Source organism: Littorina saxatilis, linkage group LG16, assembly GCF_037325665.1.
Source record: "Littorina saxatilis isolate snail1 linkage group LG16, US_GU_Lsax_2.0, whole genome shotgun sequence".
NCBI classification, from domain to species: Eukaryota; Metazoa; Mollusca; class Gastropoda; order Littorinimorpha; family Littorinidae; genus Littorina; species Littorina saxatilis.
Window position 1 is genome coordinate 7,940,041 of NC_090260.1, and position 17,071 is coordinate 7,957,111.

A 17,071-nucleotide genomic window follows, 5' to 3' on the forward strand; every position below is an offset into this window, starting at 1 on the left:
TGTTCAGCGCACCTGGCACACAGCACATGTGTCGGCCTGCAGTGTGGGTGCACGAGTGGCATCTGGTCTTCTCCTTACCACTGCTCGTGCACCAGTGTTTGTTGGTGTGTGTACATGTGTCAGCCTGCAGTGTGTTGGTGTGTGTACATGTGTCAGCCTGCGGTGTGTGTTGGTGTGTGTGTGCATGTGTCAGCCTGTGGTGTGTTGGTGTGTGTGCATGTGTCAGCCTGCAGTGTGTGTGCATGTGTCAGCCTGCGATGTGTTGGTGTGTGTGCATGTGTCAGCCTGCGGTGTGTTGGTGTGTGTACATGTGTCAGCCTGCAGTGTGTTGGTGTGTGTACATGTGTCAGCCTGCGGTGTGTGTTGGTGTGTGTGTGCATGTGTCAGCCTGTGGTGTGTTGGTGTGTGTACATGTGTCAGCCTGTGGTGTGTTGGTGTGTGTGCATGTGTCAGCCTGCAGTGTGTTGGTGTGTGTGCATGTGTCAGCCTGCAGTGTGTTGGTGTGTGTGCATGTGTCAGCCTGTGGTGTGTTGGTGTGTGTGCATGTGTCAGCCTGTGGTGTGTTGGTGTGTGTGCATGTGTCAGCCTGTGGTGTGTGTTGGTGTGTGTGCATGTGTCAGCCTGTGGTGTGTGTTGGTGTGTGTGCATGTGTCAGCCTGCGGTGTGTTGGTGTGTGTGCATGTGTCAGCCTGCGATGTGTTGGTGTGTGTGCATGTGTCAGCCTGTGGTGTGTGTTGGTGTGTGTGTGTTCATGTGTCGGCCTGCAGTGGGTGTGCTGCTGTGCACTTGTGGCAACTGGTGTTCCCCCAATGTGTGTGCACTGTCGGCCTGTAAGCTGCGTGTGTGCATGTGTCGGCCCCAATGTGTGTGCACGTGTCGGCCCGTAACCTGCACCATCATATGTGTGTGTGCACGTGTCGGCCCGTAACCTGCACCATCGTATGTGTGTGTGCACGTGTCGGCCAGTAACCTGCACCGTCGTATGTGTGTGTGCACGTGTCGGCCCGTAACCTGCACCATCGTATGTATGTGTCGGCCTGTAACGTGCACCATCGTATGTGTGTGTGCGCGTGTCGGCCTGTAACGTGCACCATCGTATGTATGTGTCGGCCTGTAACGTGCACCATCGTATGTATGTGTGCAAGTGTCAGCCCGTAACGTGCACCATCGTATGTGTGTGTGCGCGTGTCGGCCCGTAACGTGCACCATCGTATGTGTGTGTACATGTATCAGCCCGTAACGTGCACCATCGTATGTGTTTGTGCGTGTGTTGGCCTCCGACCTGCCCCAGTCTGTGTGCATGTGTCGGCCCCAATGTGTGTGTTTGTGTGCACGTGTTGTGGAACATCTGGTGTCCCCTGGGCTCTAAGCTGGCTGCTCATGCCTTTCATGGTTTCTTCACTCAAAACATGGCATGTGATTTTAGGGTTATTGATGGCGACTGCTGGCAAGTTATTGCCGTTTAGGCCTATTGATGGCAGAAATAAAGGTTACCTGATAACATTAAAGTGTCAAGGCTTAGTCAAGGATTTTTTGCAAAATTAAAACTAGCGATGATAAGCATAACGTTTCAAGGCTTATTCTATTAGTATTAGTCATGGCAATACTCACACTAACAGCGATAAGCATAACGTTTCAAGGCTTATTCAATAATGCGTGGCAAAACTAAAACTAACAATGATAAAGTTTCAAGTTTTACCACTGCCATCTTTTAAGTTTTATTTCCTGTGGTTGAATCTTGGGGAAAGGAAAGTGTGTAATCCAGTGTGTGTGTATGCCCCTCGTGCCTTTACTGTACTCTGTGGATTGTTCCTTTACTGTACTCTGTGGATTGTGCCTTTACTGTACTCTGTGGATTGTACCTTTACTGTACTCTGTGGATTGTACCTTTACTGTACTCTGTGGATTGTACCTTTACTGTACTCTGTGGATTGTACCTTTACTGTACTCTGTGGATTGTACCTTTACTGTACTCTGTGGATTGTACCTTTACTGTACTCTGTGGATTGTACCTTTACTGTACTCTGTGGCTTGTTCCTTTACTGTACTCTGTGGATTGTGCCTTTACTGTACTCTGTGGATTGTACCTTTACTGTACTCTGTGGATTGTGCCTTTACTGTACTCTGTGGATTGTACCTTTACTGTACTCTGTGGATTGTGCCTTTACTGTACTCTGTGGATTGTGCCTTTACTGTACTCTGTGGATTGTACCTTTACTGTACTCTGTGGATTGTACCTTTACTGTACTCTGTGGATTGTACCTTTACTGTACTCTGTGGATTGTGCCTTTACTGTACTCTGTGGATTGTACCTTTACTGTACTCTGTGGATTGTGCCTTTACTGTACTCTGTGGATTGTACCTTTACTGTACTCTGTGGGTTGTTTCAATGTCTATTTGGCGAATTTGAGAATTCCCTAACAACCTACTAACATGATATTTTCATGCACACAAAACGAACTGCCTCTTTTGCTGGTCTTCTTCCTAAATAAGGAGTGTCGCAGATAATCTGGTGAAAAACATGATGGTCTGTGTCATCGTGCATGTCATGGTCTGTGTCATGGTGCATGTCATGGTCTGTGTCATGGTGCATGTCATGGTCTGTGTCATCGTGCATGTCATGGTCTGTGTCATCGTGCATGTCATGGTCTGTGTCATGGTGCATGTCATGGTCTGTGTCATCGTGCATGTCATGGTCTGTGTCATGGTCTGTGTCATGGTGCATGTCATGGTCTGTGTCATCGTGCATGTCATGGTCTGTGTCATGCATGGTGCATGTCATGGTCTGTGTCATGGTGCATGTCATGGTCTGTGTCATGGTGCATGTCATGGTCTGTGTCATGGTGCATGTCATGGTCTGTGTCATAGTGCATGTCATGGTCTGTGTCATGGTGCATGTCATGGTCTGTGTCATGGTGCATGTCATGGTCTGTGTCATGGTGCATGTCATGGTCTGTGTCATGGTGCATGTCATGGTCTGTGTCATCGTGCATGTCATGGTCTGTGTCATGGTGCATGTCATGGTCTGTGTCATCGTGCATGTCATGGTCTGTGTCATGGTGCATGTCATGGTCTGTGTCATGGTGCATGTCATGGTCTGTGTCATCGTGCATGTCATGGTCTGTGTCATCGTACATGTCATGGTCTGTGTCATGGTGCATGTCATGGTCTGTGTCATGGTGCATGTCATGGTCTGTGTCATCGTGCATGTCATGGTCTGTGTCATCGTACATGTCATGGTCTGTGTCATCGTGCATGTCATGGTCTGTGTCATGGTGCATGTCATGGTCTGTGTCATGGTGCATGTCATGGTCTGTGTCATGGTGCATGTCATGGTCTGTGTCATGGTGCATGTCATGGTCTGTGTCATGGTGCATGTCATGGTCTGTGTCATGGTGCATGTCATGGTCTGTGTCATGGTGCATGTCATGGTCTGTGTCATCGTGCATGTCATGGTCTGTGTCATGGTGCATGTCATGGTCTGTGTCATCGTGCATGTCATGGTCTGTGTCATCATGCATGTCATGGTCTGTGTCATGGTGCATGTCATGGTCTGTGTCATGGTGCATGTCATGGTCTGTGTCATGGTGCATGTCATGGTCTGTGTCATGGTGCATGTCATGGTCTGTGTCATGGTCTGTGTCATCATGCATGTCATGGTCTGTGTCATGGTGCATGTCATGGTCTGTGTCATGGTGCATGTCATGGTCTGTGTCATGGTGCATGTCATGGTCTGTGTCATCGTGCATGTCATGGTCTGTGTCATCATGCATGTCATGGTCTGTGTCATGGTGCATGTCATGGTCTGTGTCATGGTCTGTGTCATGGTGCATGTCATGGTCTGTGTCATGGTGCATGTCATGGTCTGTGTCATCATGCATGTCATGGTCTGTGTCATGGTGCATGTCATGGTCTGTGTCATGGTCTGTGTCATCATGCATGTCATGGTCTGTGTCATCATGCATGTCATGGTCTGTGTCATCATGCATGTCATGGTCTGTGTCATGGTGCATGTCATGGTCTGTGTCATCGTGCATGTCATGGTCTGTGTCATCATGCATGTCATGGTCTGTGTCATGGTGCATGTCATGGTCTGTGTCATCGTACATGTCGTGGTCTGTGTCATCATGCATGTCATGGTCTGTGTCATCGTGCATGTCATGGTCTGTGTCATCGTGCATGTCATGGTCTGTGTCATCATGCATGTCATGGTCTGTGTCATCATGCATGTCATGGTCTGTGTCATGGTGCATGTCATGGTCTGTGTCATCGTGCATGTCATGGTCTGTGTCATGGTGCATGTCATGGTCTGTGTCATGGTGCATGTCGTGGTCTGTCACAAACCAGAGTACTGCAGGACACAGTCACAGGCTTGTCTGGCAACACACATTAACCGACCTCACTGTGTCACTAATGGCACGGAAACATACATGATCAGCGCAGGGGGAACGATGGCGTCTTCTACTTAGTTCAGGCTTGTCTTCTACTTAGTTCAGGCTTGTCATCTACTTAGTTCAGGCTTGTCTTCTACTTAGTTTAGGCTTGTTTTCTCTGGGTTACTCTCAAACACACCGTTACCAATTAACCATTTCCTGGCCATGGTATAACCTCGGCAAAGTTACCCCCATTTTATAACTTTCAAGACTCACTTTTTTTCAGAACTGATTTTTTCGGATCTTGGAAGGTTCTACTGTATCATACGTGTTTTTTGTTGATCGTAAAGTTTGTTTTAAACCTGATCATGAAAGTTCTGACAACAATGAATTCCACAAGGAAATTCTTCAACCAGTTAATGTGTGTCTTAGGGGCGGGGCAGTGGTGACATTTTCATTTGAGCGGTTTTATGTCTTTTATTTTACGCCTCATCACCAGGGTTTGGTAACACAAGGTTTTTAATTTTTATGAAACGTAATGGTCTAAAACATAAAAAGTAAGATGTCCTGTTCTCAACCTCTGTAATATGTAAAGTAAGATGTCCTGTTCTCAACCTCTGTAATTTGTAAAGTAAGATGTCCTGTTCTCAACCTCTGTAATGTGTAAAGTAAGATGTCCTGTTCTCAACCTCTGTGATGTGTAAAGTAAGATGTCCTGTTCTCAACCTCTGTAATACATGTGTAAAGTAAGATGTCCTGTTCTCAACCTCTGTGATGTGTAAAGTAAGATGTCCTGTTCTCAACCTCTGTAATGTGTAAAGTAAGATGTCCTGTTCTCAACCTCTGTAATGTGTAAAGTAAGATGTCCTGTTCTCAACCTCTGTGATGTGTAAAGTAAGATGTCCTGTTCTCAACCTCTGTAATGTGTAAAGTAAGATGTCCTGTTCTCAACCTCTGTGATGTGTAAAGTAAGATGTCCTCTGTAATGTGTAAAGTAAGATGTCCTGTTCTCAACCTCTGTAATGTGTAAAGTAAGATGTCCTGTTCTCAACCTCTGTGATGTGTAAAGTAAGATGTCCTGTTCTCAACCTCTGTAATGTGTAAAGTAAGATGTCCTGTTCTCAACCTCTGTGATGTGTAAAGTAAGATGTCCTGTTCTCAACCTCTGTAATGTGTAAAGTAAGATGTCCTGTTCTCAACCTCTGTGATGTGTAAAGTAAGATGTCCTGTTCTCAACCTCTGTGATGTGTAAAGTAAGATGTCCTGTTCTCAACCTCTGTAATGTGTAAAGTAAGATGTCCTGTTCTCAACCTCTACGATGTGTAAAGTAAGATGTCCTGTTCTCAACCTCTGTGATGTGTAAAGTAAGATGTCCTGTTCTCAACCTCTGTGATGTGTAAAGTAAGATGTCCTGTTCTCAACCTCTGTAATTTGTACCCCCATTTCAAGACTCCCAATTTTTTAAGACCTGATTTTCTCAGTGTGTGAAGTTCTTATAAGGGGGGTTCCATTGTAACAAGTTGTGATTTGCACGATTACTTCATTCACAGACTGCTAGACTTCATTTCCATTGTAACAAGTTGTGATTTGCACGATTACTTCATTCACAGACTGCTAGACTTCATTTCCATTGTAACAAGTTGTGATTTGCACGATTACTTCATTCACAGACTGCTAGTCTTCATTTCCATGGTGACAAGTTGTGATTTGCACTATTACTTCATTCACAGACTGCTAGTCTTCATTTCCATGGTGACAAGTTGTGATTTGCACTATTACTTCATTCACAGACTGCTAGACTTCATTTCCATTGTAACACGTTGTGATTTGCACTATTACTTCATTCACAGACTGCTAGACTTCATTTCCATTGTAACAAGTTGTGATTTGCACTATTACTTCATTCACAGACTGCTAGACTTCATTTCCATTGTAACAAGTTGTGATTTGCACGATTACTTCATTCACAGACTGCTAGACTTCATTTCCATTGTAACAAGTTGTGATTTGCACGATTACTTCATTCACAGACTGCTAGACTTCATTTCCATTGTAACAAGTTGTGATTTGCACGATTACTTCATTCACAGACTGCTAGTCTTCATTTCCATAGTAACAAGTTGTGATTTGCACAATTACTTCATTCACAGACTGCTAGACTTCATTTCCATTGTAACACGTTGTGATTTGCACGATTACTTCATTCACAGACTGCTAGACTTCATTTCCATTGTAACAAGTTGTGATTTGCACGATTACTTCATTCACAGACTGCTAGACTTCATTTCCATTGTGACACGTTGTGATTTGCACGATTACTTCATTCACAGACTGCTAGACTTCATTTCCATTGTGACAAGTTGTGATTTGCACTATTACTTCATTCACAGACTGCTAGTCTTCATTTCCATAGTAACAAGTTGTGATTTGCACGATTACTTCATTCACAGACTGCTAGACTTCATTTCCATTGTAACAAGTTGTGATTTGCACGATTACTTCATTCACAGACTGCTAGTCTTCATTTCCATAGTAACAAGTTGTGATTTGCACGATTACTTCATTCACAGACTGCTAGACTTCATTTCCATTGTGACACGTTGTGATTTGCACTATTACTTCATTCACAGACTGCTAGACTTCATTTCCATTGTAACACGTTGTGATTTGCACTATTACTTCATTCACAGACTGCTAGACTACATTTCCATTGTAACACGTTGTGATTTGCACTATTACTTCATTCACAGACTGCTAGACTTCATTTCCATTGTAACAAGTTGTGATTTGCACTATTACTTCATTCACAGACTGCTAGACTTCATTTCCATTGTGACACGTTGTGATTTGCAGGATTACTTCATTCACAGACTGCTAGACTTCATTTCCATTGTAACAAGTTGTGATTTGCACGATTACTTCATTCACAGACTGCTAGACTTCATTTCCATTGTGACACGTTGTGATTTGCACGATTACTTCATTCACAGACTGCTAGACTTCATTTCCATTGTGACACGTTGTGATTTGCACTATTACTTCATTCACAGACTGCTAGACTTCATTTCCATTGTAACACGTTGTGATTTGCACTATTACTTCATTCACAGACTGCTAGACTACATTTCCATTGTAACACGTTGTGATTTGCACTATTACTTCATTCACAGACTGCTAGACTTCATTTCCATTGTAACAAGTTGTGATTTGCACTATTACTTCATTCACAGACTGCTAGACTTCATTTCCATTGTAACAAGTTGTGATTTGCACGATTACTTCATTCACAGACTGCTAGACTTCATTTCCATTGTGACACGTTGTGATTTGCACGATTACTTCATTCACAGACTGCTAGACTTCATTTCCATTGTGACACGTTGTGATTTGCACGATTACTTCATTCACAGACTGCTAGACTTCATTTCCATTGTAACAAGTTGTGATTTGCACGATTACTTCATTCACAGACTGCTAGACTTCATTTCCATTGTGACACGTTGTGATTTGCACTATTACTTCATTCACAGACTGCTAGACTTCATTTCCATTGTGACAAGTTGTGATTTGCACTATTACTTCATTCACAGACTGCTAGACTACATTTCCATTCTTCAGAGTTAATTTAAATGATTCTTCATAATCATACTGTCTGCTGTAATGTGCCATCACTAACAATATTCTGATGTCTTTTTCAAAACATCTGTTCATGTCCTGTATTTGTTGTATTTTGCAATCTGAAAACATTAAAGGTGGGGGGGTGTGTGTGTAAAAGTTTAGTTATAGCAGACTTTAATCTGAAAGACTATCAGGAGGGATTGTGTTGACGCACAGCTGCCGCAAATAATACATTGAGTGTTTGGCTCATTTTTAAACTTGCTCACATGTTGTCTTTTTGCCAGGCATATAAAATAAATGACATGCACACAAATAATATGTCTCTTTTTTTTATTTAAATACTTATCCTCCATAGGAAAAACATACCCTTGGCTTTTAGACATGTCTATCCAACACAGGGCTGCTGTTCTGTGGTTATTGCATCTCTGGCAAGGAAAACAAACTCTTTCACAAAAGGTTGTTCCTACATGCAAACTTCATTACACAGTACTGTATACTGGTCCCCAGTCCCCAGGTGTTGCATGCTGGTCCCCAGTCCCCAGGTGTTGCATGCTGGTCCCCAGTCCCCAGGTGTTGCATGGTGGTCCCCAATCCCCAGGTGTTGCATGCCGGTCCCCAATCCCCAGGTGTTGCATGCCGGTCCCCAATCCCCAGGTGTTGCATGCTGGTCCCCAGTCCCCAGGTGTTGCATGCTGGTCCCCAGTCCCCAGGTGTTGCATGCTGGTCCCCAGTCCCCAGGTGTTGCATGCTGGTCCCCAATCCCCAGGTGTTGCATGGTGGTCCCCAGTTTTGCATGCTGGTATGCCTGCCACTGACACACTTTTGTTACTTGCTAACAGGCTCCCTTTATCACACTCCAGCTGAGAGAATGTCCCACTTCTGATCTGATTTTGTATGGGCATCTGTGTGAGATTATATATGTGCATTGTCATCCAGTGCTGGCAGTGTGAGTGGTATGATGTGCCCATTGTCATCCAGTGCTGGCAGTGTGAGTGGTATGATGTGCCCATTGTCATCCAGTGCTGGCAGTGTGAGTGGTATGATGTGCCCATTGTCATCCAGTGCTGGCTGTGTGAGTGGTATGATGTGCCCAGTGCTGGCTGTGTGAGTGGTATGATGTGCCCAGTGCTGGCTGTGTGAGTGGTATGATGTGCCCAAGTGCAATATACTTTAAAGGTCCACTCCGCCTCTGTTCAGGGTGTTACATAGGATAAGACCATCCCTCCACTTGGTCACATGCCAACACTGAACAGCCTGGGTGTTACATAGGATAAGACCATCCCTCCACTTGGTCACATGCCCACACTGAACAGCCTGGGTGTTACATAGGATAAGACCATCCCTCCACTTGGTCACATGCCAACATTCAAAACCCTGACTACTTGCTGGTGTGAGTTGGATATTTTTTATGAATTATTTTCCTTCAAAACATTAGTTTGTTAAAAAATGACCACTGTGCCCTATCCCCCAGACTGCTCATGTTGACATGTGACCTAGTGAAGGAATGGTCTTAGTCCAGGTTATAGCCTGGTCAGATCCCCCGACACTGCTCATGTTGACATGTGACCTAGTGAAGGGTTGGTCTTAGTCCAGGTTACAGCCTGGTCAGATCCCCCGACACTGCTCATGTTGACATGTGACCTAGTGAAGGGTTGGTCTTAGTCCACGTTATAGCCTGGTCACCTCCCCCAGACTGCTCATGTTGACATGTGACCTAGTGAAGGGTTGGTCTTAGTCCAGGTTATAGCCTGGTCACATCCCCCACACTGCTCATGTTGACATGTGACCTAGTGAAGGGTTGGTCTTAGTCCAGGTTATAGCCTGGTCACATCCCCCACACTGCTCATGTTGACATGTGACCTAGTGAAGGGTTGGTCTTAGTCCACGTTACAGCCTGGTCACATCCCCCACACTGCTCATGTTGACATGTGACCTAGTGAAGGAATGGTCTTAGTCCAGGTTATAGCCTGGTCAGATCCCCCGACACTGCTCATGTTGACATGTGACCTAGTGAAGGGTTGGTCTTAGTCCAGGTTATAGCCTGGTCACATCCCCCACACTGCTCATGTTGACATGTGACCTAGTGAAGGGTTGGTCTTAGTCCAGGTTATAGCCTGGTCACATCCCCCGACACTGCTCATGTTGACATGTGACCTAGTGAAGGAATGGTCTTAGTCCAGGTTATAGCCTGGTCACATCCCCCAGACAGCTCATGTTGACATGTGACCTAGTGAAGGGTTGGTCTTAGTCCAGGTTATAGCCTGGTCACATCCCCCAGACTGCTCATGTTGACATGTGACCTAGTGAAGGGTTGGTCTTAGTCCAGGTTATAGCCTGGTCACATCCCCCAGACTGCTCATGTTGACATGTGACCTAGTGAAGGAATGGTCTTAGTCCAGGTTATAGCTTGGTCAGATCCCCCGACACTGCTCATGTTGACATGTGACCTAGTGAAGGAATGGTCTTAGTCCAGGTTATAGCCTGGTCACATCCCCCAGACAGCTCATGTTGACATGTGACCTAGTGAAGGAATGGTCTTAGTCCAGGTTATAGCCTGGTCAGATCCCCCGACACTGCTCATGTTGACATGTGACCTAGTGAAGGGTTGGTCTTAGTCCAGGTTATAGCCTGGTCACATCCCCCACACTGCTCATGTTGACATGTGACCTAGTGAAGGGTTGGTCTTAGTCCACGTTACAGCCTGGTCACATCCCCCAGACAGCTCATGTTGACATGTGACCTAGTGAAGGGTTGGTCTTAGTCCACGTTACAGCCTGGTCACATCCCCCACACTGCTCATGTTGACATGTGACCTAGTGAAGGGTTGGTCTTAGTCCAGGTTACAGCCTGGTCACATCCCCCACACTGCTCATGTTGACATGTGACCTAGTGAAGGGTTGGTCTTAGTCCACGTTACAGCCTGGTCACATCCCCCACACTGCTCATGTTGACATGTGACCTAGTGAAGGGTTGGTCTTAGTCCAGGTTACAGCCTGGTCACATCCCCCACACTGCTCATGTTGACATGTGACCTAGTGAAGGGTTGGTCTTAGTCCAGGTTATAGCCTGGTCACATCCCCCAGACAGCTCATGTTGACATGTGACCTAGTGAAGGGTTGGTCTTAGTCCACGTTATAGCCTGGTCACATCCCCCAGACAGCTCATGTTGACATGTGACCTAGTGAAGGGTTGGTCTTAGTCCACGTTATAGCCTGGTCACCTCCCCCAGACTGCTCATGTTGACATGTGACCTAGTGAAGGGTTGGTCTTAGTCCAGGTTATAGCCTGGTCAGATCCCCCGACACTGCTCATGTTGACATGTGACCTAGTGAAGGGTTGGTCTTAGTCCAGGTTATATCATGTTGACATGTGACCTAGTGAAGGGTTGGTCTTAGTCCACGTTACAGCCTGGTCACATCCCCCACACTGCTCATGTTGACATGTGACCTAGTGAAGGGTTGGTCTTAGTCCACGTTATAGCTTGGTCACATCCCCCAGACTGCTCATGTTGACATGTGACCTAGTGAAGGGTTGGTCTTAGTCCAGGTTATAGCCTGGTCACATCCCCCACACTGCTCATGTTGACATGTGACCTAGTGAAGGGTTGGTCTTAGTCCAGGTTATATCATGTTGACATGTGACCTAGTGAAGGGTTGGTCTTAGTCCAGGTTATAGCCTGGTCACATCCCCCAGACTGCTCATGTTGACATGTGACCTAGTGAAGGAATGGTCTTACTCTTAGTCCAGGTTACAGCCTGGTCAGATCCCCCGACACTGCTCATGTTGACATGTGACCTAGTGAAGGGTTGGTCTTACTCTTAGTCCACGTTATAGCCTGGTCACCTCCCCCAGACACTGCTCATGTTGACATGTGACCTAGTGAAGGGTTGGTCTTAGTCCAGGTTATAGCCTGGTCACATCCCCCAGACAGCTCATGTTGACATGTGACCTAGTGAAGGGTTGGTCTTAGTCCAGGTTATAGCCTGGTCACATCCCCCAGACAGCTCATGTTGACATGTGACCTAGTGAAGGGTTGGTCTTAGTCCAGGTTATAGCTTGGTCACATCCCCCAGACTGCTCATGTTGACATGTGACCTAGTGAAGGGTTGGTCTTAGTCCAGGTTATAGCCTGGTCAGATCCCCCGACACTGCTCATGTTGACATGTGACCTAGTGAAGGGTTGGTCTTAGTCCAGGTTATATCATGTTGACATGTGACCTAGTGAAGGGTTGGTCTTAGTCCACGTTACAGCCTGGTCACATCCCCCACACTGCTCATGTTGACATGTGACCTAGTGAAGGGTTGGTCTTAGTCCAGGTTACAGCCTGGTCACATCCCCCAGACTGCTCATGTTGACATGTGACCTAGTGAAGGGTTGGTCTTAGTCCAGGTTACAGCCTGGTCACATCCCCCAGACTGCTCATGTTGACATGTGACCTAGTGAAGGGTTGGTCTTAGTCCAGGTTACAGCCTGGTCACATCCCCCAGACTGCTCATGTTGACATGTGACCTAGTGAAGGGTTGGTCTTAGTCCAGGTTATAGCCTGGTCACATCCCCCGACACTGCTCATGTTGACATGTGACCTAGTGAAGGGTTGGTCTTAGTCCAGGTTATATCATGTTGACATGTGACCTAGTGAAGGGTTGGTCTTAGTCCAGGTTATAGCCTGGTCACATCCCCCAGACTGCTCATGTTGACATGTGACCTAGTGAAGGGTTGGTCTTAGTCCAGGTTATAGCCTGGTCACATCCCCCGACACTGCTCATGTTGACATGTGACCTAGTGAAGGGTTGGTCTTAGTCCAGGTTATATCATGTTGACATGTGACCTAGTGAAGGGTTGGTCTTAGTCCAGGTTATAGCCTGGTCACATCCCCCAGACTGCTCATGTTGACATGTGACCTAGTGAAGGGTTGGTCTTAGTCCAGGTTATATCATGTTGACATGTGACCTAGTGAAGGGTTGGTCTTAGTCCAGGTTATAGCCTGGTCACATCCCCCAGACTGCTCATGTTGACATGTGACCTAGTGAAGGGTTGGTCTTAGTCCAGGTTATATCATGTTGACATGTGACCTAGTGAAGGGTTGGTCTTAGTCCACGTTACAGCCTGGTCACATCCCCCAGACTGCTCATGTTGACATGTGACCTAGTGAAGGAATGGTCTTACTCTTAGTCCAGGTTATAGCCTGGTCAGATCCCCCGACACTGCTCATGTTGACATGTGACCTAGTGAAGGGTTGGTCTTAGTCCAGGTTATAGCCTGGTCACATCCCCCACACTGCTCATGTTGACATGTGACCTAGTGAAGGGTTGGTCTTAGTCCACGTTACAGCCTGGTCACATCCCCCACACTGCTCATGTTGACATGTGACCTAGTGAAGGGTTGGTCTTAGTCCACGTTACAGCCTGGTCACATCCCCCAGACTGCTCATGTTGACATGTGACCTAGTGAAGGGTTGGTCTTAGTCCAGGTTATATCATGTTGACATGTGACCTAGTGAAGGGTTGGTCTTAGTCCAGGTTATAGCCTGGTCACATCCCCCAGACTGCTCATGTTGACATGTGACCTAGTGAAGGGTTGGTCTTAGTCCAGGTTATATCATGTTGACATGTGACCTAGTGAAGGGTTGGTCTTAGTCCAGGTTATAGCCTGGTCACATCCCCCAGACTGCTCATGTTGACATGTGACCTAGTGAAGGGTTGGTCTTAGTCCAGGTTATATCATGTTGACATGTGACCTAGTGAAGGGTTGGTCTTAGTCCACGTTACAGCCTGGTCACATCCCCCAGACTGCTCATGTTGACATGTGACCTAGTGAAGGAATGGTCTTACTCTTAGTCCAGGTTATAGCCTGGTCAGATCCCCCGACACTGCTCATGTTGACATGTGACCTAGTGAAGGGTTGGTCTTAGTCCAGGTTATAGCCTGGTCACATCCCCCACACTGCTCATGTTGACATGTGACCTAGTGAAGGGTTGGTCTTAGTCCAGGTTACAGCCTGGTCACATCCCCCACACTGCTCATGTTGACATGTGACCTAGTGAAGGGTTGGTCTTAGTCCAGGTTACAGCCTGGTCACATCCCCCAGACAGCTCATGTTGACATGTGACCTAGTGAAGGGTTGGTCTTAGTCCAGGTTACAGCCTGGTCAGATCCCAGAGGGGGCCTATCACTTGAAGCCAGAACTTGATGAGTGTGATGTGTATTCAGTGCAATCATTGCGTTTTTAGCAGTATGATGAATGATGTCCATTCTTCTTCTTCTTCTTCTTCTTCTGCGTTCGTGGGCTGAAACTCCCATGTACACTCATGGTTTTTGCACGAGTGGAATTTTATGTGTATGACCGTTTTTTACCCCGCCATTTAGGCAGCCATACGCCGTTTTCGGAGGAAGCATGCTGGGTATTTTCGTGTTTCTATAAGCCACCGAACTCTGACATGGATTACAGGATCTTTTTCGTGCGCACTTGGTCTTGTGCTTGCGTGTACACACGGGGGTGTTCGGACACCGAGGAGAGTCTGCACACAAAGTTGACTCTGAGAAATAATATTAACACCCAAAGTGGTTTTTTTTATCAGTATGATGTGCATTCCGTGATGACTATATGATTGATGTGCATTGAGGTCATTCACTGTGTGCGGGACTATATGATGTGCATTCAGTGCATTACGGTGATTGTTGTGTTTATCAGTATGATGTACATTCATTTTATCAGTATGGTGTGCAACAAGCCACTGTTATTAAGGTGATTGTGTGTGTGTTCAGGTCATCCATGTCGCTGGGGCAGAGAATGAATGTGGGCGACAAGGAGCTGAGTGATTTACTCGACTTCAGCGCCGTGAGTACACACCTTTCTTCTTCTTGTTATTGTCACTGGTGTCATTAGCAAGCACTGCCACACAGTGCCACACAGTGCCACACACTGCCACACAGTGGTAGTGCTACACTGAAACCCTTCAGAACCCACACTGAAACCCTGCAGAACCCACACTGAAACCCTTTAGAACCCACACTGAAACCCTTCAGAACCCACACTGAAACCCTTTAGAACCCACACTGAAACCCTTCAGAACCCACACTGAAACCCTTTAGAATCCACACTGAAACCCTTTAGAACCCACACTGAAACCCTGCAGAACCCACACTGAAACCCTGCAGAACCCACACTGAAACCCTGCAGAACCCACACTGAAACCCTTCAGAACCCACACTGAAACCCTTTAGAACCCACACTGAAACCCTTCAGAACCCACACTGAAACCCTTTAGAATCCACACTGAAACCCTTTAGAACCCACACTGAAACCCTTTAGAACCCACACTGAAACCCTTTAGAACCCACACTGAAACCCTTCAGAACCCACACTGAAACCCTTTAGAACCCACACTGAAACCCTTCAGAACCCACACTGAAACCCTTCAGAACCCACACTGAAACCCTTCAGAACCCACACTGAAACCCTTCAGAACCCACACTGAAACCCTTTAGAACCCACACTGAAACCCTTTAGAACCCACACTGAAACCCTGCAGAACCCACACTGAAACCCTTCAGAACCTACACTGAAACCCTTTAGAACCCACACTGAAACCCTTCAGAACCCACACTGAAACCCTTCAGAACCCACACTGAAACCCTGCAGAACCCACACTGAAACCCTGCAGAACCCACACTGAAACCCTTCAGAACCCACACTGAAACCCTTTAGAACCCACACTGACACCCTGCAGAACCCACACTGAAACCCTTCAGAACCCACACTGAAACCCTTCAGAACCCACACTGAAACCCTTCAGAACCCACACTGAAACCCTTCAGAACCCACACTGAAACCCTTCAGAACCCACACTGAAACCCTTCAGAACCCACACTGAAACCCTTTAGAACCCACAGTTCAAGACGCCTCTCCTTTTAAGACTTTGCATTTCAGCTTTTCTGTTCATAACCAAACTGTTGTGGTGTATTTTTACCTCTATTTTAAGCCATGATTTTCTCAGATTTGTTGAGGTCTAAACTTGAAGGGGGGGTTCCACGGTATGTGACAGTTGTGTGTTCTTTTTACAACAAAATGTCACTGGTGTCATTATCAACCACTGGTACAGTACCATTGTCTTGTCTTTTATCTGGTACATGCTGGTTTTGTACCCCTGTCTCGTCTTTGATTTTTCTTCATCATTGTCCGATAGACCACCGAGTGATCGAGTGCTAACTGCAATGTTACAAATGACAGGACATGGAACACTTGTTTGAACGACCCAAATTCAGGACACTTGTGTGGTTGAAAACGGCTGCGTTCTCAACTGGTTTTTAAACAAGAAGGGGGGGGGGGGATGTTGAGACATGGCATTTAAAAATTAAATTAAAAAAAAAGTATTCTTGTGCGAAATAGGACAAAAGAGGATGTGCGAATACATTTTAGACGGATGGTGTTTGTTTGGGTTCTGCAGCTTATCTGTACACTCTAAGGTGGCTCACTGGCTGTGAGGTGGCTCACTGGCTGTGGCTCACTGGCTGTGAGGTGGCTCACTGGCTGTGAGGTGGCTCACTGGCTGTGGCTCACTGGCTGTGGCTCACTGGCTGTGAGGTGGCTCACTGGCTGTGGCTCACTGGCTGTGGCTCACTGGCTGTGAGGTGGCTCACTGGCTGTGGCTCACTGGCTGTGAGGTGGCTCACTGGCTGTGAGGTGGCTCACTGGCTGTGAGGTGGCTCACTGGCTGTGGCTCACTGGCTGTGAGGTGGCTCACTGGCTGTGAGGTGGCTCACTGGCTGTGGCTCACTGGCTGTGGCTCACTGGCTGTGGCTCACTGGCTGTGAGGTGGCTCACTGGCTGTGAGGTGGCTCACTGGCTGTGGCTCACTGGCTGTGAGGTGGCTCACTGGCTGTGAGGTGGCTCACTGGCTGTGAGGTGGCTCACTGGCTCACTCTGAGGTGGCTCACTGGCTGTGGCTCACTGGCTGTGAGGTGGCTCACTGGCTCACTCTGAGGTGGCTCACTGGCTGTGGCTCACTGGCTGTGAGGTGGCTCACTGGCTGTGCACTCTGAGGTGGCTCACTGGCTGTGAGGTGGCTCACTGGCTGTGC

General features: G+C 46.7%; 1 protein-coding gene across 1 annotated transcript in view; it reads left to right on the top strand.

Moving 5' to 3' along the window:
• LOC138949836 (transcription factor 12-like) overlaps positions 1-17,071 on the top strand; it is a 136,985-nt gene that overhangs the window by 1,298 nt on the left and 118,616 nt on the right. The window contains exon 2 of the mRNA XM_070321615.1: positions 14,757-14,829. Within this exon, the coding sequence (XP_070177716.1) occupies positions 14,757-14,829 (73 nt within the window). The remainder of the gene's footprint in view (positions 1-14,756; positions 14,830-17,071) is intronic.